This window comes from Polypterus senegalus, chromosome 8 (genome assembly GCF_016835505.1).
Source record: "Polypterus senegalus isolate Bchr_013 chromosome 8, ASM1683550v1, whole genome shotgun sequence".
Taxonomy (NCBI): domain Eukaryota; kingdom Metazoa; phylum Chordata; class Cladistia; order Polypteriformes; family Polypteridae; genus Polypterus; species Polypterus senegalus.
The window spans coordinates 165,329,092-165,354,004 of NC_053161.1; the positions used below are offsets into that span (position 1 = coordinate 165,329,092).

The 24,913-nt window shown below is 43.7% G+C and overlaps 1 protein-coding gene across 1 annotated transcript in view; it reads left to right on the forward strand.

The window, feature by feature from the left end:
• The window catches only part of LOC120534680 (zinc finger protein 836-like), a 156,723-nt gene that overhangs the window by 63,987 nt on the left and 67,823 nt on the right, over positions 1-24,913 (forward strand). The window contains exon 4 of the mRNA XM_039762271.1: positions 2,755-4,116. Coding sequence (XP_039618205.1) covers positions 2,755-4,116 — 1,362 coding nt within the window. The remainder of the gene's footprint in view (positions 1-2,754; positions 4,117-24,913) is intronic.

Here is a 24,913-nt window from a genome sequence, read left to right on the forward strand (position 1 = left end):
TATTAAAGAATAGAAAAATGAAAGACACAATTATAAAACAAAATAAATCAACATTAATTAACATCGAATAAGAGTAAGGTCCAATGGCCAGGGGGGACAGAAAAAACAAAAAAACTCCAGACGGCTGGAGAAAAAATAAAATCTGTAGGGATTCCAGACCATGAGACCACCCAGTCCCCTCTGGGCATTCTACCTAACATAAATGAAACAGTCCTCTTTGGATTTAGGGTTCTCACGGAAGGACTTGATGAAGATGATGGTCACGTAGACTTCTGCCTTTTAATCCATCCATCATCGTTGGAGCATCATGAAGCTTTGAGTAGGTGGTGGTGGCGCAGGCGGAAAAACCGGAAAAAGAAACAGAAAAGAGAGTAGGGGTCAGTACGGATTTTAGAGCCACTTTCAATTCTATGTTGCATTGCTTCTCCATGATCAAAAATATAAACCTGACCGAATTGTGGTTTCTTCTAACTTAAACTTGTCTTTTCTTTAATTGTTGCAGGACCACAGATTGTCCTAGAATATGGTCCTGAATCGTGTAAATCTATGTTTTGAGCATTGAGTGATTCGAACGCGAACAGATTATTGTAGATTCGGATATTTTGCCTGTAGTGTTTGTGGATTTCAATTTCACCAAACAACAAATCTTTTAATTCTCGCAGATATGCCTCTTCATTGGGAAGAAACACTACTTTTCCCTGATGGCAACACGAATTAGACGATCTACTTAAACTTTAAAGCCGAACAATATCTACATACTTCTGACATATCGCCTATGTCCATATATTCAATCTCTTTTCGCTGTTCCGTTATTTCACCGAGTAATAATCTTTGTTTGTTTGTGCTAATGCGATCTTTACTATCAGTTTTTTGATACTTTTGAATTTTACTACTATATAAACTAAACTCTAACCTGCTCTGCATGTGTATCACACCAACATTTTTTTTAGCCTTTCGAATTCCACTCCTTTTATTATTTCTACATGTGTATCGCCCCAACATTTTTGAACGTCTTTATGAAGTTCTACTTTGTCTTCTACTCTTTGTCTTTTATTTCTGACCCCGATTGGACCTGCAAAGTTTTCAGTTCCACTTGATCCGGGCTGATCATTACTTTCTTTATTTTCAGAATTTGCACATAGATTATTATTATTCTTTTTTTTGCATTCTTTTCTCTCCAATGTTTTTGGGTTTCTCTTCGACGCGCTGCTCTTCCTTCTTCGCTTAGTCGTTGACATGTCATCTTGATCGTTTAAAATTATTGTCCTGATAAAATTTATAAGAGCTGAGCGCACAGGAAGTCTGCCTGCCAAAAGCATTCACACGACTGAGAGGTTACATGACTGTGGTCTTGTTTGAAAATAGTTGTAAGTAGGGCGTGACTTGAACAAATCTCTTGTTAAAAGTCTCGGTCTCACCGGACTTCATTCCAAAAAGTCATGTCTTGTCCCAAGATTTTTTTTATTATAATAGAGAGACATGAAAAACATTTCTATTTTCGCTATGTATTTACATAGATTGTTGTAGACACGGAACACACACAAAATATATGTATTCCAAATGATGATATATGTTTTACCTTGTACAAATTCCAGGCATCTCACTCCCAGATCAAAACATCCTTAAGCAGTGAGAATCTTCTTTGCGACTTGAGCAGTGGTGGTGGGTGGTGGAGATCAGATACCAGGTTGCTTGCTGCTTGTGCTGATTGACACATTTGCAACACAAAAGTCACTGATGGAGAGGTGCAAAGGAATTTAACGTGGGGCAGGGTTAAAAGTTTTTTCTTAGGCTTCAGGGACTCTAGTGTTAAGCAGCACAGCATTGGCCATTAAAAAAGTAGGAGATATTATAAGATGTGCATGACGATAATTACAACTGTTCATAAGATATAATCTTATACATATAACTGTATTTTTTCCAGGTGTGATTGCAATAGTCCTGAAAGCCTGGTGATTGTGAACATCAGATCATTCCTTCAGTTCAAGTACATATAGAAGACATCAACAGCATTCCAGTATATCCATTTTAATTAAGAAAGCAGAACATTTCCAGTTCCTAGATCTCCATGATGCAAAAAATCAGGCATCAGGCAGGAGCTGGCAGTCAAAAGAAAGTTTCATCCAGTGAACGACAGAAAGATTCAAATCCATTGTCTCTGAGGCTGCAAACTCATTCAATCCAAAAAGTAATCAATTGCATTCAAGAAGTATTATAAATACAGTAAGAGAAAGTGAAAGAAGTGCAAAACGTGCAAGGTTCAAAATGAATTGTAACGAAAAATGTTGTTAACAGGGAGGAGTGGCAGCAACATGCGTGTGCCAGCATTCCCTCAACTGTTCTGCATAGCACCCTATTTTACAAATTAAGCTCTTTTCAGTAATGTATTAACTGAAGATGATCACTTTTTATCTCAATTTCATACAATTAGAACATATAATTTTGAATACTATTTTAAGTCTGATGACAAAACGGTGAGGCAGTTCTGTAATGTAATAATAAAATGTGGATGTAACTCTTGTCAGTTCAACTCTCACACTTCACCTATTTAGTTTACTTATTTCAACCTGTTGGCTCCAGTCGTTCTGCTGATGTGGTGAGTTATTGTAATAAAAAAAGGAAAATTATGAAGTTGGGTTCCTTTTCACATGGAAACTTAAGTTTGATTGCATGGCTGTTCATAATTCCAACCTGAATTTATTTAATCAGTGACAAGAAAACTAAAATCTTATTTTCATTTTAAATTTCTTACAGGGGACAAACCTCACTGTTGTTCTGAATATGGAAATCGGTTCTATCAGAGAAGTGCTCTTCAGCGCTACAAAAGAATTTACACTAGAGAGAAGCAATATTGCTGTTTGGAATGTGGCAAAGAGTTTTCAAGAAGTAGCCACCTTCAGATCCACAAAAGAATCCACACTGGAGAGAAGCCATATTCCTGTACAGAGTGTGGCAAACAATTCCGTCTCACTAGTCACCTTATGATCCACAAAAGAATTCACACAGGAGAGAAGCCTTATTGCTGTACAGAGTGTGGCAAACACTTCAGAGTCAGTAGTCAGCTTGTGAAACACAAACGAATTCACACAGGAGAGAAGCCATACTCCTGTACAGAGTGTGACAAACAATTCCGTCACAGGAGTGGTCTTTGGAGCCACAAAAGAATTCACACTGGAGACAAGCCTTTTTGCTGTTTGGAATGTGGCAAAAAGTTTTCATCAAGAAGCCTTTTTCAAACGCACAAAAGAATTCACACAGGAGAGAAGCCGTATTCCTGTACAGAGTGTGGCAAACAATTCCATGGCAATGATCATCTTCTGGGCCACAAAAGAATTCACGCAGGAGACAAGCCATATTGCTGTTTGGAATGTGGCAAACAATTAGGTTCCAGGATATCTCTTCAGAGCCACAAAAGAATTCACACGGGAGAGAAGCCGTATTCATGTACAGAGTGTGGCAAAGAATTCCGTCACAGGAGTGGTCTTCGGAGCCACAAAAAAATTCACACTGGAGAGAAACCTTTTTGTTGTTTGGAATGTGGCAAAAAGCTGTCATCAAGAAGCCTTCTTCAGATCCACAAAAGAATTCATACAGGAGAGAAACCGTATTCCTGTACAGAGTGTGGCAAACAATTCCGTGGCAGGGATCATCTTCTGAAACACCAAATTATTCACACAGGCGAGAAGTCATATTGCTGCACAGAGTGTGGCAAACAATTCCGTAACAGGAGTCATCTTCTGAGCCACAAGAGAGTTCACACCGGAGAGAAGCCTTTTTGCTGTTTGGAATGTGGCAAACAATTAGGTTCCAGGATATCTCTTGAGAGCCACGAAAGAATTCACACAGGAGAGAAGCCATATTGCTGTACAGAGTGTGGCAAAGAATTCCGTCACAAGAGTGGTCTTCGGAGCCACCAAAGAATTCACACTGGAGAGAAGCCTTTTTCCTGTTTGGAATGTGGCAAACAATTAGGTTCCAGAAGATCTCTTCAGAGCCACAAAAGAATTCACACAGGAGAGAAGCCATATTGTTGCACAGAGTGTGGCAAACACTTCCGTGACAAGGGTAGTTTTCAGATCCACACTAGAATCCATGCTGGAGAAAACCTGTTCTGCTGATCGGAATGTGGCAAACATCTCTGTCACAAGAGGAGTCTTCAGTGCCACACTAGACTTCACACAAGGATAGAAGCCATATTGTTGTTCTGATCATGGGAAATAATGCTATCACAAGTGTTTTTACAAGGCTCAGACAAATTCACACTGAATGTGGCAAACCATTCCATGAAATGTGTACTCTTCACATCCATGCAAGAATTCACATTGGAGAGATGCTGTATTGTTTTTCAGAATGTGACAAATAATTTTGTCACCGCCGCAATCTTCAAAGCCTCCAAAATAATTTCCAGTGTTGAGAACTAAAAACACAAAAGGAAATGGAATCGCCTAAGAAACCACTCTTAGATCAGCTCCTAACTGAAAGACCACAGGTGCAGACGCCACACCAAACTTCTGTCTTAGACAAAGCACAGTACTGCACTGGGGTATGGCTGAGTGTTGAAATGTGTTACAATCAATGCGGAACCCATAATTGACACCAAACTGGCTCTCTACAGGAACAACTCTCTGACTTTTAAAATCAGATCAAAGCAAAGAAACCAAAACACATCATCACCTCATAACCTGCCTCTCTGCCATGTTTGAACTCTTTACAGCAGTGTTTCTTAAAACTGTGGGTCACAACTGAAATTGTTTTGAGGACATATTTGTGGTGGGTTGTCACATGAATATCGTAAAGTTAACAACAAATGATATACAACCCTCTGTTTAGTGTGCAAAAAAATGTTTTTAAGTATTCACAGAGAGCTTTCATTTCTATGGCACATTATATAACAGAAAATATGAAAATGTCAAGACAAGGTGGGGACATTCAGCACAATGTCAGTGTGCAGCATTAAACATTTTACAAAAGGGGGCCGTTCACTGAATCGTTCATCAAGATTTCTCCTATTCCCCAATAAAATACAGAAGGTGCGTACATTTTTTTAGAAATAGTCCAGCTACTTTTTTTTACTGAATTGTAAGTAAAAACTGAGATATCCTGAACAATTTGCAAACTCCTGTAGAAACAGTGCAGGTACTTGTTAATGGTGTCACTCTTTTGAAAAATAAAATGCTATTTAGGACAAAGTAAATAAACTGCATTGATTGTATTTTTATAATTTTATTCCTTATCCTGCCCCATTAATCAAGTGATACAGTTCAGTGTCCATTCATATTGTCCTTTCAAAACTCATCAGATCTCCGCCCCAAGAATTTCCTTCTCTCAGCTTACACAAAACATTTACACTGGCAGTGGTAGGCCTCAGGAATCCTGTCCATTTTTAAAAGAAAAGTCTTTGTTTCATTAACATCTTTACTTTTCATTTTTAGAAACATTCAAGTGAGAAATATGCTTGATTTGAAATTACTTTTAACTGTGTTATTGTTATTATTATTATACTGTGATATATACATTGTGTATTAGTATTGTGAGCTAGTCAACAGCAGCTTGGTCTTCCATATGCTAGCAAGGCCGCAGGGCTTCCCCTGACAAAAGTGGCACAATAAGTTGTGCCCAGTCGAATGGCACATTGCGAATGGCAGTGCGCTCGAAGATCAGCAGGTAGGTTTCTGCATCGTCCCATGAGCAGATTATAGTGAACAGTTTGGCTGGATCTTGGCATCTTCCACAGATGTGCATATTCGTGCCATTGTGGTGCTCCTCAACTTCGGTCTGCTGGACTGCAGATGGTTCTACTGCTCAGCCAGCTGCTGTACGGCTTTTGCTTGGTCAACCGGTTCATTCATTTTCCAATAAATGTTGTTGACTACTCTAACATGGATGGGTGGAAAGATACAAGAGGACTCTCAGGAAGTGTAGAGGTGCCAGTTCGGTTGTCCCCATTGATAACTGCCAATGAAAAGAGGCACTCAATGACATAAAACACCCAAAACAAAAAAAGGATACAATGACAGCTTTCTCCGCTCCAGGAATTAACAGCTCGGTACATTTTGTCTTGACTGGAAGCTCCGTTTTCTATGGAGGTCACTCCAGATTGAGAACTCTCTCTCTCTCTTTATATATATATATATATATATATATATTGTGACAGATTAAGGGCTTGCTCGCACCCTTGTACCCTCAGACTACACGTCAGACACCCGATAAAAGTCCAATTATTAGTTATTATAATAATTATGTGCACAAAGCATGCTCCTCTCCACAATACTCAATAACAAACAATAAACCAATCCTCCACTCCCAGACGCTTAGCCACCCTGCCTCCCAACTCAGCTCGCCGTCTGGGAGCTCCCACAGTCCTTTTATACTCCCTGACCCGGAGGTGTTTCTGCCCAACAGTCCACAAGTCTTTATTCCTTCCAGGTCAGGGTAAATAGTCCTTTTCTTCAACCCGGAAGTCCGTCGCTCTTCCTATGACGAACCTCTGGGTCACAGGGCACGAAGAAGCCCTCGGTCCTCCCTGCAGCTCCCTCCTGTGGCCCCCATGGCATCCAGCAGGGCTGTGCATAAAAACCACATTGTCCATGATGCCCTGCTGGTCTTCTGGGGACCTCCATGCTGCAAAGAGGGGTCCACCTGGCGACTTGGGGGTATTGGCTGGGATGAATGGCTGGCCATATCTTACAATATATATATAATATTTTGTCATGCACGCGCAAGTAGGAGACCGTGGACTGACCTTAAACCGCTTCGGAAGACGTTCGCCGGCAGGAAGTGGCGAGGTAATAACCTTTCTCCTTTGTCTTCCAGGAAAAGAGACGCTCCACCATCATAAGCCTTCCCGCAGTACGTGTACTTCCGCCCTTCCTCTGCCATCTTTCCTGACGTCAGCAGTCCCATCCTCCCTCACGGTTCCTTCCCAGCATTCCTCCACTTCCAGCTCCTCCCCTATAAAATGGCCGCCGACGCCTCAGAACGGCGTAGCGCATATGAACTGTTTTGTTTATATTTGACCCAACTTTTGATTTATTGAATTGTGGATTGTCTGCAATATACAGGGCCGGAAAACCCCAAACCTTTATGCTGTTTGTTGTTGCATCTTTTACTATATATATATATATTGTGAACGCCACCCGGGCACAGACAGGCGGACATCTTGTTTTCAAACCACCACACGTTTATTATACAGAATATGTACAGTACTAAGGTCACCAAGACCCCCAAATAATGGTCACAAAGACCCAGTCACGTGCACAAACCCCAAATAGTCCTCCAAATCCTGGCCACAATGCCTTTCTTCGGGCCGCCTCCACACTCCTCTTGCCGTCCTACTTCCACCCGACTCCAGCCCGAATGAATGGAGGCGGCCCTTTATAGACGACCGGATGAGCACCTGGTGTTCCCGGCATTCCTTCTCTGACCACGCCCCAGCGTGGCGGAAGTGTCGGCTGTCCTCCCGGCTGCTCTCCGGGCATCCTCCAAAGTCTTCCCCCCAGCACTTCCTGGTGTGGCGGGAGTGCTGGGGAAACAAGTCCCAAGGCATTGGGGCGCCTCCTGGCGGTGACCACGGGCTCCTACAGGGAAGGGCTTCCATGCCCTTGACCCGTGGCCCCAAAGCAACCGGAAGGCAAACCCCACGTGATCCAGGCAGGGCTCTGACCCTCTTCCGGTCCCTCCTGGCGTCCGGCGGGTCATGGCCCCTGGCATCCCTGACAGTGCCCACAGCCAGCGAAGACCACTCGTGGGCAAGGCGACCTGTCCCCGAGGGCAGCAGAGCCCAAACGGGCCCCACTCGAGGATAGCGGGGTCCGGCCCCGCACTCCTAGCAGGGACAGGGGCGGAGACACAATCCGAGCACCAGCCCTTGGTGCATCCCTGTGCCTCGCACAGGTTGTGCTCCCCCCTTTTACCGACACCCCGGGGCCTCCTCGATCGGCACCCCCTCCGAAACCTCCGCGCCCCTTTGGTCCGAGCCACTCGTTCCCCGTAGGCTCCTCCAGCTGTGGCGCAGCTGCGCACCGGCAGAGAGAACATTCCGCTGACGGCCCGACATCAGAGGGCTGTTCCGCCACGAAGGGGTTCCTTCAGCCCGCCCGGGGTCCGTCCCTACAAAAGAGAACACAGGGGCAGAACCGCTGCCAAAGCACCCAGCTCGTGCCATGCACGGTAGCGTTCCCCTCCAATCACCCGGCACTTGCCTGATCGGCACCCTCTCCGCGGCTTCCGTGTCCCTCTCGATGATGGAGTCGCCGGCACCGCCTGCTCTCTCTCTGCCTGCCTCAGGGACTGCCCTCTGCTCTCCCAGAGGGCAGCCAGCCGCACGTGCACCCAGCAACGCGTCTCACCATATTGGAGGAAGCGGCACCCAGCCGCTTAATCCTCCCTTCACTCTCGGACGCCTTGACGGTGTGCGACTCCGTATTAACCAACGCGAGCCCCTGTCCCGTCTGCGTCCCCTTCATATCGGAGGAATCGGCACCCAGCCTCTTATTCCTCCCTTCACTCTGGGACGCCATGACGGTTTGAGACTCCTTATGGAATAAAAGGCGCCTCTGTCCCGTCTGCGTCCCTATAGTGCGGCGCAAGACCGCAGCCGACTCGGGGCGGAGGGCGCTAGGACCCGGGGCACTTAGCAGCCCGTGTCCATTCAGCGTCCTCTCGGACTCCCCTCGCCCAAGATACAGCCAGCGGCGCCTCCTGTCGGAGGGCTGCTTACTCGGAACTGATCATTGTCATCACAGCCTTTTTCAGCAGCCCCTCCCATATGCTTTACGGAGTCGGCTGTACTCACCGTCTCCGCCGTACCTCTCCGGCTGGAGATTCCAGCGTTGCGCCGTCCCGTTGTCGATTGAAACGTTCTCAGCGCCGCGAGCGCCTTCCTCTCCAGTACCAGCACCTCAGCCCGGAGGGCACATAGCACCTGCAACACACGCTGCCCGGCGGGCTGAAGGGACGCCTCCAGCTCCGCCAAAGCAGCCGGCAAAGACAGGAAGTTAACCGGCTGAGCCTACCTGACTGTCGGCCTCCGGCGCCGCCACTTCCTGTGGGCCTTCTCCTCCGGCCCAATCGGGTCTCCCCTGCCCGTGATGGACATTCCCTGGTCCCGCCTCTCTACAGTCATCGGCGGGCACGCAAGACACACCGCCCAATCGCGTGCCTGTCAGGGGAGGGACTTCCGGTCAGCGGCAATCTTGGCTCCCTTTCTGCGGCGGCGACGTGCTTGCCGGCAGCCTTGCTGTTGCCAGCGCCTGTCGAGCTGCAGCGTCTCCTCGCAGCCCTCGCGGCTGCCGCTGTGCTGTCGGAGCCCGCAAACCAGCATCGCCCGCCACTGGCGCGGATCCTGGAGGTCCCTGCCTGGAAAACAAACACACGCCCGGCCCCAAGGGCGGCTGCCGATAGGCAGGGAACTCACCTCCCAGGTCCCGTCAAACCGAGGAAACGTCCTCGGCGAGGCCTCTCTGGACGCCATGCCGTCCCGGGCGCCTCCAGCAACGGCGCGCTCGTTGGAGAGCGCTGCACTCTTCAATGCACGCCGCCCGCCGCTTCAGGGAATAACGGCCCTCCTGCGGACCCCTGGCGGTCCGTGGGGTTCCTTTACCCCGCGGGGCTGTGTGCACGCAGCACCCGCGGTACGTGGGTGGGGTCCCCTGCTGCACCGGGCCGTCCACAACACTATTTTTTAGAACAGGTCTCCGCCTTGAAACAGGCGGAGCATCCTGCCGACTACGCCAGATGTGAACGCCACCCGGGCACAGACAGGCGGACATCTTGTTTTCAAACCACCACACGTTTATTATACAGAATATGTACAGTACTAAGGTCACCAAGACCCCCAAATAATGGTCACAAAGACCCAGTCACGTGCACAAACCCCAAATAGTCCTCCAAATCCTGGCCACAATGCCTTTCTTCGGGCCGCCTCCACACTCCTCTTGCTTCGTCCTACTTCCACCCGACTCCAGCCCCGAATGAATGGAGACGGCCCCTTTTATAGACGACCCGGATGAGCACCTGGTGTTCCCGGCATTCCTTCTCTGACCACGCCCCAGCGTGGCGGAAGTGTCGGCTGTCCTCCCGGCTGCTCTCCGGGCATCCTCCAAAGTCTTCCCCAGCACTTCCTGGTGTGGCGGGAGTGCTGGGGAAACAAGTCCCCAAGGCATTGGGGCGCCTCCTGGCGGTGACCACGGGCTCCTACAGGGAAGGGCTTCCATGCCCTTGACCCGTGGCCCCCAAAGCAACCCGGAAGGCAAACCCCACGTGATCCAGGCAGGGCTCTGACCCTCTTCCGGTCCCTCCTGGCGTCCCGGCCGGGTCATGGCCCCTGGCATCCCTGACAATATATATATATACATATACATATACTAAACATTAAGCCTGTTATAGAACAGTAGTGCATAAACATTTGTATGAACAGTCTATATTAAATGGCAAGGGACCTTGTATGTGGCTGTAATATGCGTCACTGTATTGTGTGCCTGTAATTTTCTCTGACAGTAATACAGTGGAAACTCGGTTCATGACCATAATTCGTTCCAACACTCTGGTCGAAACCCAAAGTAATGTCCCCCATAGGATTGTATGTAAATACAGTTAATCTGTTCCAGACCGTACAAACTGTATGCAAATATATATATATTTTTAAGTTTTTAAGCACAAATATAGTTAATTATACCATAGAATGCATAGCGTAATAGTAAACTAAATGTAAAAACATTCAATAACACTGAGAAAACTTTGAACAACTGAGAAAACTAACACTGCAAGAGTTTGCGCTGTAGTGCTATGAACCGCTGGCTAAAAACTCTTTTTTTAATGAGTTTTAAGCACAGGGAACAAATAAACATTTGAACAATCCATAATTTAATAAACCACCAAGAAAAGTAACATTGCAACAATGCACACACGTGCCTCTGTGTGTGTCTCGCGCGCCTGTGTGTGTGTGTGTCTCTCTCTCTGCACAGGGAGAGACTGAACACATGCTGTGCGACCCCGCGCATGGGCACTTCACCAGAAGACATACACACACGGACACCTGGACGCACACAGGGGTTTTATTAAAGAGGATATATATATATATATATATATATATATATATATATATATATATATATATATACACACACACACATCTATATTAGTGCTGGGTGGTATACCGGTTCATACCGAAAACCGTTTTTTATTTTCGTTATGATATGGATTTTTCTTACACTGCAACACCGGTTTAAATTGCCTAAACAACATTCGGAACGTGGCGCAGCGGGAAACTGTTCAAGGGGGGCTCTTTTTCACTGCTACACCACTAAACAGGCATGCAACGGAGTACATGAGTTAGTGGAGGTATTGGGCGGTGAAAATGGACCGAGAGCATTCAGAAGCTGAAGCTGTAGCAGACACTAAAGTTGAACATGATGACACAGAAGAACCTTTGACGAAAAAAGATGCCGTGTCTGTTGTCTGGAGATACTTTGGTTTTAAAAGGTCGGATGTGGACAATTATGTTCAAATGTGTGAATGCTGTTTCTATACTGTACTGGATAATACTGCAAGCCAAGTTGTACTTGTTTTATTTTTTTCAATACTGTGCAATGTACCTCGTTACTGTGTAATAGTGTGACGACATGTTGACTTTATTCTCGACATTTCTAATTTATTTTCACCGTTTATGTCAAGATTAAAGTTGAACATCGTAAACTAAACTTCATCTTAAAATGAATATTTAATCTACTACATTTTCTCAAACCCCGTCATAAGTTATGTAGCACATTAAATACTTTGTGCTAAGTGTTCCCATTGCCATGTTAAATCAGTATGCGCTTCTTAAACTGACTTCCTCTTGTACTAAGGAAGCACTGGCAGTTCTCACCGCACAGAATCCATTCACTTCATGATATTCCTGCTCCCTGAACATTTACAATGCTAAGATAAACACTTAATATAATTTTCATGATGAAATGCATTAAAGCAGGTATTAATCATGTGGTGGCGTGGAGGTTGCACTGCTGCCTTGCAGCAAAGGGGTCTCGGGTGTTCCCTGCCTTGAATTTGCATGTTTTTTTTCTGGTGGGTTTACTCGGCGTGCTTCAGTTTCCTTTCAAAGTCACGTAGGATGTGGGGTTTTGTTCTGCTGTATTGACCCTGCTAGTGTATGTGTTGCTCGTATTCACCCTGAGATGTGCTGGCGCCACGTTCAGGATTTGCTCCTGCCTCGCACACAATGCTTGCTGGGATGGCTGCAACCCTGAATGATTGGCATAATTAAATATGTATAATAACAAAGATTTTTTTTTAAGTTCTGAACACTCTGTGGGCTAAGTTTATAACTAGTTTTAATTTCACAAAGACGTTTATAGTGTGGTGATTGGTTAGATGGAGAAAGAAAAAGGAAGGATAGGAGCTCAGCGTTTGGTACGTCAGACAGACAGCACACATGCAATAAAGAAAGCCCACTGAGAAGAACATCCATTGAATTCTGTGTTCGTGTCTCCGACCACCAGATCACAAACCCAACATTTACACAATATTTAAGTTAAACCTGTGCGATACCCATTCACACATCCAGTTTTTTGGAGCCTCGTCACACCCGCCATAAAGTTCTCTACACTGAACGTACACCTGGGGACCCCTTACTGCGAGGGAGCAGCACTACCACCACACCAGCATGCATGTTTAATACCTGCTTTAATACATTTCATCATGAAAATTATATCAAGTATTTATCTTAGCATTCTAAATTTTCAAAGAGCAGGAATATCATGAAGTGAATGGATTCTGTGCGGTGATCGCTGCCTACGCCTCCTCTTAGTGTAGAGGAAGTCAGTTTAAGAAGCGCACAGTGATTAACAACTGGGTTGGGGAACACAACACAAAGCATTTAATGTACTGCATTAATTTATGACGGGGTTTGAGAAAATCTAGTAAATTAAACATTTATTTTAAGATGAAGTTTAGGTTATGACATTCTACTTTAATTATAAAATAAACTATGAAAATAAAATGGAAATGTCGACCTTAATCTCAACATAAATGGCAAAATTAAAGTGGAAATATCGAGAATAAAGTTAACATGTCGACTTTGTTCTCGACATATAGTTTGTTTTTTTCTTCACTGTGGCCCTAATACTATTCCTTAGGGCTATACCACAAATAGCATTATAAATACAAGTTGCAGTTTTATTATTTATGTATATAGCTTAGCTTGAAGCAAGGTCCATATTAATACAGTTTGCCTAAAAGATGGTTCAGTTGGTAAAGACGTCATCACCAAGTTGCACTCGTTTAATTTTATTTTTATTTGGTGAATACTGTATAATGCACCTGGGCTTGAAGTCTTGAAGTAATAGTATTATTACTGGAAGTTGCACTATTATTTATTTTATTGTTATTATTTATTAGTTTCAATTTTATGCAGTTTAATGATTGTTTAAAAAGTCACTTTAACGTGTCAGTGGACAGAGATTGTTAACATTAACAGAAAGTGTAGTTGGTTTACAGAAAATATTTACTATTTATACCTTTTCTAAGACATGTTCAGTGCAATATACCTTTTGACAAGCACCTCCGGATATTTTACTAAGTCTAAATGCCTCTTTGGATGGTTGAATATATGTTGTCAAAATTTTAGTTTAAGTTGTTTGCAAAATTTGTTCAATAAAAAGGTTCTGTATTTTTACTGCATCTGTCATGCAATGCAATTCCTTCTCCTCATTAGTGCCACCCCCTTGAAAACTGTCACTTTATGTGGCCATGCAAACCTGTGTTATTAATACTTGTGTGCACATTAAAATGGTTTTTTTTTTTGTACAGTGCTCATGACAGTGGAATAGGTTATTCTTAGCCAGTCTACTGCAGTAATTGTAGTGGAAAATGTGGTTAACATCCACTCATGCATGGGAAAAAAATACCGTGAAACCGGGATAATTTTGAAAAATACCGTGATATAGAATTTTGGTCATACCGCCCGGCACTAACATATACAGTTCGGTCCATAAATATTTGGACAGAGACAACTTTTTTCTAATTTTGGTTCTGTACATCACGACAATGAATTTTAAATAAAACAACTCAGATGCAGTTGAAGTGCAGACTTTCAGCTTCAATTCAGTGGGTTGAACAAAACGATTGAATAAAAATGTGAGGCAACTAAAGCATATTTTTTAACACAATCCCTTCATTTCAGGGGCTCAAAAGTAATTGGACAAATTGACTCAAAGGCTATTTCATGGGCAGGTGAGTTCAAGTCCGTCATTATGTCTTATCAATTAAGCAGAAAAAAAAATTGAGAAAGCACATGTACATAAGTATTCACAGCCTTTGCCATGAAGCTCCAAATTGAGCTCAGGTGCATCCTGTTTCCCCTGATCATCCTTGAGATGTTTCTGCAGCTTAATTTGAGTCCACCTGTGGTAAATTCAGTTGACTGGACATGATTTGGAAAGGCACACACCTGTCTATAGAAGGTCCCACAGTTGACAGTTCATGTCAGAGCACAAACCAAGCATGAAGTCAAAGGAATTGTCTGTAGACCTCCAAGACAGGATTGTCTTGAGGCACAAATCTGGAGAAGGTTACAGAAAAATTTCTGCTGCTTTGAAGGTCCCAATGAGCACAGTGGCCTCCATCATCCGTAAGTGGAAGAAGTTCGAAACCACCAGGACTCTTCCTAGAGCTGGCCGGCCATCTAAACTGAGCAATTGGGGGAGAAGGGCCTTAGTCAGGGAGGTGACCAAGAACCCGATGGTCACTCTGTCAGGTCCTCTTTGGAGAGAGGAGAACTTTCCAGAAGGATAACCATCTCTGCAGCAATCCACCAATCAGGAGGAAACCAGGCACCGCTCATCACCAGGCCAATACCATCCCTACAGTGAAGCATGGTGGTGGCAGCATCATGCTGTGGGGATGTTTTTCAGCGGCAGGAACTGGGAGACTAGTCAGGATAAAGGGAAAGATGACTACAGCAATGTACAGAGACATCCTGGATGAAAACCTGCTCCAGAGCGCTCTTGACCTCAGACTGGGGCGACGGTTCATCTTTCAGCAGGACAACGACCCTAAGCACACAGCCAAGATATCAAAGGAGTGGCTTCAAGACAACTCTGTGAATGTTCTTGAGTGGCCCAGCCAGAGCCCAGACTTGAACCCGATTGAACATCTCTGGAAAGATCTTAAAATGGCTGTACACCGACGCTTCCCATCCAACCTGATGGAGCTTGAGATGTGCTGCAAAGAGGAATAGGCGAAACTGGCCAAGGATAGGTGTGCCAAGCTTGTGGCATCATATTCAAAAAGACTTGAGGCTGGAATTGCTGCCAAAGGTGCATCGACAAAGTATTGAGTAAAGGCTGTGAATACTTATGTACATGGGATTTCTCAGTTTTTTTATTTTTAATAAATTTGCAAAAACCTCAAGTAAACTTTTTTCATGTTGTCATTATGGGGTGTTGTGTGTAGAATTCTGAGGAAAAAATGAATTTAATCCATTTTGGAATAAGGCTGTAACATAACGAAAGGTGGAAAAAGTGATGCGCTGTGAATACTTTCCAGATGCACTGTATGATGACGATATCATTTTTAAGGTAAAATGCAGCAAAATATGTTTATTATATTATACAGATAAAACAATAATCTATATTCTTCACTGGGAGTGTCGTGAAGGATAGAATAATTAAACATGTACTACGAAGATATTTCAATGTTCCTTAAACGTTTTGAAGAATCGGCGCTCTAAGCTTACAGATGGCTTAACTTCTATTACAGAGCCGATTGTGTGGTGATCGGGTATTTGGGGAAAGAAAAGCAAGGACTGCAGTGGCGGCTACGCCAATATATCTTATCCTCTTTAATAAAAGCCCTGTGTGCGTCCAAGTGTCCGTGTTTGTGTCTTTTGGTGAAGTGCGCATGTGCGGGGTCGGCACATCACACCATGCCCCACCCATGCGCACGGCACCTTGGTCGCACACACACTGGAAGCTGGGCACACAGTGAATGGCCTTGCCGCGGCAGCGCATGATAAGCAAATAAAAGACATAATTGCTGGGAGAGTGCTGATTAGGTAGTCGCGGCCGCGCACATAAGATCCGTTGCTGGGGAGATGCCACACATACAATAATCAGCTACATGCCAGCACAGATTAAAATACTTCCTGGGGATCTGCACAGTACTTGCTGGGGAGACGACACAGTCACGATTATCAACTGCACGCCACACATAACATCAGTTGCTGGGGACACTCTGCTGATTGCCCACTGTTGTGACAGAAAACTGAAGTCATTTTATGGACATCAAAGCCAGTATTACTGTCAGAGAAATTTAAAGGCACACAATACACTGACACATAGTACAGCCACATACAAGCCAGTATTACTGTAAGAGAAAATATTACGGACATATCTACTAACAACATGCCACCCAAAAAAAAAAAAGTACACGTCAAGTAGGACAAGAGACACAGACAATCAAATCCTATATAAGTAACATCTCCTGGAAGAACGGTCAGCTCAACAAGTAAACATCAACAAAATAAAGGCTGAAAGACAAAAAAATATATAAAAATATGAACAAATGGATCGATTGAAGAAAAAGAAAATGAGCGTCAGAAAAACGCAAAAAGAGAGAGACTCAGAAGAGCAAACCTTACAAAAGGTTGCCATTTACTTGCCAGAACCAGTATTCAGCCACGGTCAGTTATATGTTGCATTATCAAGAGTTAGAAGTTTTCCAGATGTTGCTGTCAAGGTTGTAGATCGTCCAGAACAAGGCAAACTGTTGCCAAACTCGGACAGAATATTTACAAGAAATGTTGTCTATAATGAAATTTTATAGAAAGATTTCATGAGGTAAAAAAATAGAAAATTTTTCCTAAATATCTTCTTCAGATATTGTGTATTACAGATTGTTACAAAGGTTTACACTAAGGCAATATTAATTATACTTACTGTATTGACATAGATTTCTATATTATTTTTATTATTATTTTACTTTAGGCTTCTTGCAAAAATATTTTTGACAAAAAAAAATTAAGACAAGAAACAGAATGAGGTCAAGGTCCTTGCCATTTAATATAGACTGGTCCTACTAATGTTTATGCACTACTTATTTTATTACGTTATTGTAACGGGCTTAATGTCTAGTATTGAATATAAAACAGAAAGAGAAAATAACAACACAGCTAAAAACACAGCGACAAATTTCGGCAAAAGTTAAATGCTTGTATCATGAGCACGAGGCGGCTATGCAGTGTCTGCAACGGACGTAGCCATCCACCGTGCATAAGCTACCTTACTGAAGGGCGGGCGAAGGAGCCACCGATTCTTCCTCTGCCCAGTGCCACCACAAGCCTAGAGCCGCCCCCGAGTACTGCTGCAATAAATTATTTCATTGAAGTGAAACCCATGTTTAATAACGTGCTTTAACTCCTATCATCATAAAAATAATATCACGTATACATCTCAGTATTTTAGTTATTCAGAGAGCTGTAATATCACGAATGTAATGGACTCTGTGTCCAGTTGGAGGAAGAGAGCCAGTTTAAGAAGCAAGTAGTGATTCACACACACACAGCACATAGAAGATCAAATACAAAACAAAGCATTTAACGTGCTACTTTAATTACGATGTAATTTTGAGAAACTGGTTAATTAAACGATTTTAAGATGAAGTTTATAATGTTCTACTAAATGACAAAATAAACTACGTGATTAAAGTGGAAATGTCGAGATTGAAGTTGACATTTCGTGCTTTTTCCCCACTGTGTGCCTTTTTTTCTCTGTACCCTAATAAGCCTTCATATGACACTCAGACAGTGGGCTTACAACTCTTCTTTTCACAGCGACTTTGATATGTGACTTCTTTTTTATTTCCGGCACTGCGCGATTTTGTGGATGTGAGCATTTAAGTTTCTCCAACACGCTATGTCACTCGGTCAACTTCCTTTTGTTGATTATACCACGGTTTATTTGAACAAATTGTATGTTTTTCCTTTGCCTCCACTTGGTATTCGCTGAAATTTTTATATTTTCCCCGTGCTTTTCCCATTGTCTTTTCACAGAAGGCTGAGCTTAAGGGCGATTTTGTATTGATTTGCATATTCAAAGAGGCGTAATTCTGGGAGGATTTGGGGCGTTACAAAATGCGCGTGCACGAGCGTTAGTTTTCACGCTGATCGGGATTTATGTAGTGGAAGAACGTGGAAGTTGGAGTACGCACAGATTCCTGCATCTGGATTTTTCTGTGCGTAAACACATTTCAGCTTTTGTGCTTATTTCATGTTATAGTGCGAGTTCTATGCACGGCGTTATACATGAGGCCCCTGGACGTCCACAGAAGACAACAGTGGTGGATGATCGCAAAATCATTTCCATGGTGAAGAGAAACCCCTTCACAACAGCCAACCAAGTGAACAACACTCACCAGGGGGTCAGTGTATCGATATCCAAGTCTACCATAAAGAGAAGACTGCATGAAAGTAAATACAGAGGGTGCACTGCAAGGTACAAGCCACTCATAAGCCTCAAGAATAGAAAGGCTAGATTGGACTTTGCTAAAGAACATCTAAAAAAGCCAGCACAGTTCTGGAAAAACATTCTTTGGACAGATGACATCAAGATCAACCTCTACCAGAATGATGGCAAGAAAAAGTATGGAGAAGACGTGGAACAGCTCATTATCCAAAGCATACAACATCATCTGTAAAACACAATGGAGGCACAGTGTGATGGCTTGGGAGTGCATGGCTGCCAGTGGCACTGGGACACTAGTGTTTATTGATGATGTGACACAGGACAGAAGCAGCAGAATGAATTCTGAGGTGTTCAGAGACATACTGTCTGCTCAAATCCAGCTAAATGCAGTCAAATTGATTGGGCGGTGGGCGTTTCATGATAGAGATGGACAATGACCCAAAACATACAGCCAAAGCAACCAAGGAGTTTATTACAGCAAAGAAGTGGAAAATTCTTGAATGGCCAAATCAGTCACCTGATCTTAACCCAACTGAGCAGGCATTTCACTTGTTGAAGACTAAACTTCGGACAGAAAGGCCCACAAACAAACAGCAACTGAAAGTAAAGCCGCTGCAGTAAAGGCCTGGCAGAGCATTAAAAAGGAGGAAACCGAGCATCTGGTGAAGTCCATGAGTTCAAGACTTCAGGCTGTCATTGCCAGCAAAGGGTTTTCAACCAAGTATTAGAAATGAACATTTTATTTCCAGTTATTTAATTTGTCCAATTACTTTTGAGCCCCTGAAATAAAGGGATTGTATTAAAAAAAATACTTTAGTTGCCTCACATTTTTATGCAATCGTTTTGTTCAACCCACTGAATTAAAGCTTAAAGTCTGCACTTCAACTGAATCTGAGTTGTTTCATTTAAAATTCATTGTGGTAATGTACAGAACCAAAATTAGAAAAAAGTTGACTCTGTCCAAATATTTATGAACCTAACTTTGTGTATATAAATATATACACCTATACCTATATACCTATATATATATTTATATATACACACACACACACATTTATACATCCATCCATCCTTTATCCAACCTGCTATATCCAAACTACAGGGTCACGGGGGTCTGCTGGAGCCAATCCCAGCCAACACAGGGTACAAGGCAGGAAACAAGCATAGGATAGGGCACCAGCCCACCGCAGGGCACACACATCAATCAATCAATCAACATTTATTTATATAGCACATATTCATACAATAAAATGTAGCTCAAAGTGCTTTACAAAATGAATAGAAAAATAGAAGACACAATAAAAAATAAACATAAGTCAACATTAATTAACAGAGAATAAGAGTAAGGTCCGATGGCCAGGGTGGACAGAAAAAAACAAAAAAAAACTCCAAAGGCTGGAGAAAAAAATAAAATCTGTAGGGGTTCCAGACCAAGAGACCGCCCAGTCCCCTCTGGGCAACCTACCTAACATAAATCAAACAGTCCTCTTTGTATTTAGGGTTTTCATGGAAGGACCTGATGATGATGGTCACGTAGACTTCTGGCTTTCAGTCCATCAATGTTGCTGCGCCACCACCACAAAGAAACCGGAAAAATCCATCCAAAAAACATCCACACACTAGTGACAATTTAGAATCACCAATGCACCTAACCTGTATGTCTTTGGACTGTGGGAGGAAACTGAAGTACCCGGAGGAAACCCACACAGACACGGGGAGAACATGCAAACTCCATGCAGGGTGGACCTGGCAAGCGAACCTTGGTCACCCAACTGCGAGGCAGCAGCGCTACCACTGCGCCACCGTGTCGCCCTTATACATACATATACATATATATATTGTCACACACATGTGCATGGGAGGCAGCTAAAGGGCATGAGTAAGGGCAGTTCTGAGACATACCGGGATGTGGCAGAGTGCACTGACTCTTTTTCTTCCATGCCTGCATACCATTCACGGGAGATTCAACCTGGTCCTCTTGATGTCACTTCTGGGACCGAGCCAATGGAAGGAGACCTTGCTGGCTCCAGCCCCTGTGACGTCACGTCTGGGCTCGCACCAATGACAGAAGAGCTACATGAGCCCGACCCCTTTGACTTCACTTCCTGTCTTCCCCTTGAAAAGCCTCCACCTTTTCCCAATTCCCTCAGTTCTGTTTTGGACAGAATATATATATATATGGGGCTCTGCCAGGAAGGGGCTAAATTAGTTTCCCTCACTGGGTGTTTTCTCTCCACTGAAGGTGAGAACAGAGATGATATGGTTAGTAACTGCACCCCCTTTCACGTCAGGATGGTGACGTTTACCTAGATGAGCTCGGAAGGCGAGTGCATGATTGACATAGCATAGAGGGGTAGGCAGACCTAGCCAGGAGGTCATAGATTCTGGAGAGGGCATCAGTTTTCATATGAAGGGACCTCCTGTTTATGCAGGATGGTGTATTTATAGGAGTGAGGGCTCAGAAGTCACCGGGGGCCTCATGCACAAACAGTCACGTACGCCCATTTCCTTGCTCACTCTGTGATGTACATTTTCATGGCAGCCTTACGTCATGCATATGCACATTTCTACTTGGTTTTGCAAATGGGCGACAGCCATCATCTCGGAACTGCAGATGTTTCTGTGTGGTCTCCCTTTTTCTTTTTTAGATTCTCATCTATGATGCGGGTTTTATCAAATACACCCAAATGAATCACATATCATTTACAAATTTAATTCACTTGATTGTAATAATATAATGGTGCACGGAATGGCCAGACTATTCCAAATACTGTAGCTGCTTTAGTGTTGTTACTCTCAGTGCACCACTCTGAGTATTTTAACCCACTGTATGTGAGTGGGGATTTACAACTGAATAGGAGCAGATCGGAAAGCTCTATGGCGGATGGTGACGAGAGCATGGAGGATTAAATGTCTCCACTTCATATTCACTGAAATTCTTTTTTTACAAGTGCTTTTACCATTGCCTTTTAACAAAGCAATGAATGGAAGGGGCTATTTATATTGATTTGCATATGCAAATATGCAAAATTATGGGAGGAGTCGGGGCAATAGGTGCGTGCATGTGCATTAAAATTCACGTTAATTGGGATCTATAAAGGGGAAGTGTGTGGAACTTGGCTTACCCGGTTTTCCACTTTTGTACATACAGCATGTTTTAGTGTGAATTCTATGTACGCCATAATACAAGAGGTCCCTGGTGACCTTTTAGGAACACAACCACTCCAGAAGCGCATGATCAGTCAGCAGGATAAACTGCCAAACCCTAATATTTGAGATTAAAAATCAACCATTTGACGGCGAGGATGTCACGACATACCTCATCACCTGGTTCAGCAGTTTTTAATTGAGGTAGATCTCCAGGTGTTCAGCTCCTTTAATAATGTGGCTCAGCACAGCACCCAGGCCATGGTCCGAAGCATTGACCTGCAGGAGAAAGAGACGCTGCACTGCTTCCCCCTCCTGAGACGCCAGATGGTGGACCAGAATCTCCTGAAAGCCGTCCGGAAGTCGTTCTCCATGGCCTCCCCAAGCTCCTCCAACACCCAAGTTTTTGCCTCACCAACCTATTACCTGCCTCCAGAGTCCCACAAGACAAAAGGGTCCTGTAGGGACTCCTTCTACAGCTTGACGGCATCCCTCACCGGTGTTGTCCACCAAAGGGTTTGGGGATTGCCGCCATGACAGCACGGCACCTACCACCTTACGGCCACAGCTCCGGTCAGCCGCCTCAACAATCGAGGCATGGCACATGGCCCATTCAGACTCCCTTGTGACATGGTCGAAGTTCTGCTGGAGGTGGGAGTTGAAGGTACTTCTGACAAGGCATCCTCCCCCACCATTGAAGCCAACTCACCACCAGGTGGTGATCAGTTGACCGCTCCACCACCTCTCTTCACCCAAGACATGTGGCCGCGAATCCGACAACACTACCACAAAGTCCATCATCGAACCCTGGCCTATGGTGTCCTGGTGCCAGGTGCACATATGGATACCCCTATGCTTGAACATGGTGTTCGTTATGGACAATCCGTGACGAGCACAGAAGTCCAGTAACAAAACACTGCTTGGGTTCAGATCGGGGGGGGCATTCCTCCCAATCACATCCTTCCAGGTCTCACTGTCATTGCCCACATGAGGATTGAAGTCTCCCAGCAGTACGAGGGAGTCCCCAGAAGGTGTGCCCTCTAGCACCCCCTCCAAGGACTCCAAAAAGGGTTGGTACTCCAAACTGTCGTTTGGCGCATATGTACAAATAACAGTTAGGACTCGTCCCAGAGGGGCCTAGGCGGTCTCATGGCCTGGAATCCCTACAGATTTTATTTTTCTGGAGTTTTTTTGTTTTTTCTGTCCCCCTGGCCATTGGACCTTACTCTTATTCTATGTTAATTAATGTTGACTTATTTTATTTTCTTACTGTGTCTTTTATTTTTCTATTCTTTATTATGTAAAGCACTTTGAGCTACTGTTTGTATGAAAATGTGCTATATAAATAAATGTTGTTGTTGTTGTCCCCCCACCCGAAGGCGGAGGGAGGCTACCTTCTTGTCTACTTTGGGTGAACCCCAATGAACAGGCTTCAAGTTGGGGGGCAATAAGTATGCCCACACCTGCTTGGCGCCTCTAATGAGGGCAACTCCAGAGTGGTAGAGAGTCCAGCCCCTCTCAAGGAGATTGGTTCCAGAGTCCAAGCTGCACGTCGAGGTGAGTCCGACTATATCTACCCGGAACCTGTCGATCTTGCATACTAGCTCAGTCTCCTTCCCCTTCAGAGAGGTGACATTCCACGTCCCAAGAGCCAGCTTCTGTAGCCGAGGATCAGACCGCCAAGGTCCCCGCCTTCGGCCACCACCCAACTCACACTGCACCCGACCTCCTTGGCCCCTCCCACAGGTGGTGAGCCCATGGGAAGGGGGACCCACGTTCGGCCACCAGGCGCTCGCCATCGAGCCCCACCTCCATTCCTGGCTCCAGAGGGGAGCCCCGGTGACCCACGTCCGGGCGAGGGAAAACGCCGTCCAAAGTTTTTATTCATCATGGTAGATTTTCTGACAACCCTTTATGTAGAAATCTGTTCAGTTTAATATTTGAAGCTGTGTAAATTACGTTAAGAAATGTTGATTCTTTATTCATATATATGTACAGTACTTCTAAAAAACAGATATGGTAGCCGCCGTTTAAGCAGTGATTGTGAACGCTCCGTGTCTGTACAGTTTAACGCGTTTAGTCATTTTATCTTTTCTGTGTCTTTGCTAAGTACGGCCAGCCATAGCGTTCTGTTAATTTCTGCCGCCATCTACTGACCTTTTTGGGTATTACTTGTTTTTGTATTCTATAGCTAATAATTTTGTTCAGTTATTTAACGTTACTGTGTTTGTTCTATTTTGTTACTGTGTTTGTTTCTATTATTTTAGAAACGACACACACAGGCAAATAAATACCTTTTCAGCTTTGCAAGGCCATTTCAATGAATCCTCCTCTGAATATGTTCAGCGGTTAACTAAGTCCTTCTATTGAAACTCTGCTCGGCTTCAACCTCTTTACCTGCGGGACTCAACTCAGAGATGGCTTGGCTTTCAGAAGATGTGGACGTGTGCTGTTGTAACAGTCTAGCAAACAGGCTAGCAAACAGGCTGGAGAAAACCTCACTTTCAAGTTTTTATTATTTATAAAAAGTATTTTATTTGATGTTAAAAATTACTGCTAAATTTGTGTTATTTATACATTTATTATTCAAATAATAGCTGTTATAAGAAATAGTAATGTAGTGGATTTGGTGGAGATGCCCCAAGAAGATTCTGCTTAGGACCGCAGTTTGGCTAGTAGTGGCACTGGTGACAAATTCGACTGTGATGTGATCACCACAAAATATTAACTACATAAAGTATTAATAACTGAAATATCTCAGTACTTGCTGGAATAATAACATTTGTTAACTTACCGATTTCATCTTCTTTCTCAAATGCGCTCGTTTATATTTTGAGTAGAGGATTAAGACTTTATTTTTCCATTTACTCGGTTTAAGTTAAGTCAGAAGAAAGAAAACATTTTAAGAGAAACGACAAGGCTTGTTTTCGATTTTTTATTTTTATTTTTTAGATACTTAAACCTTGAGTAATTTGCCTAATCTTGCCCTAAGTGCTAAAATATTTGAAACAATAAAGTCCGCCTTCATGGGCTGCAGACAAGTAATGATGTGAAGAGCAGTGGTGGACTCCTGTCAAAATATATATTTGTTTTTCCTGAAAAATCACAAATATTTTATTTTACGGGATTTGGACATTCTTAAGACACTGTTCAATACTAGAGCATTCTTGGTTTACAAAAATGAATGTATGCGGTTTTGCTTTAAGTGTGGACGTGTGCCCTTTGGAGCTTATTGTAAACTGCAAACTGGTATAACATTATTTAAATTTAGTAAAAATGCTTAATTTTACCTCTCAATATTAATTGGT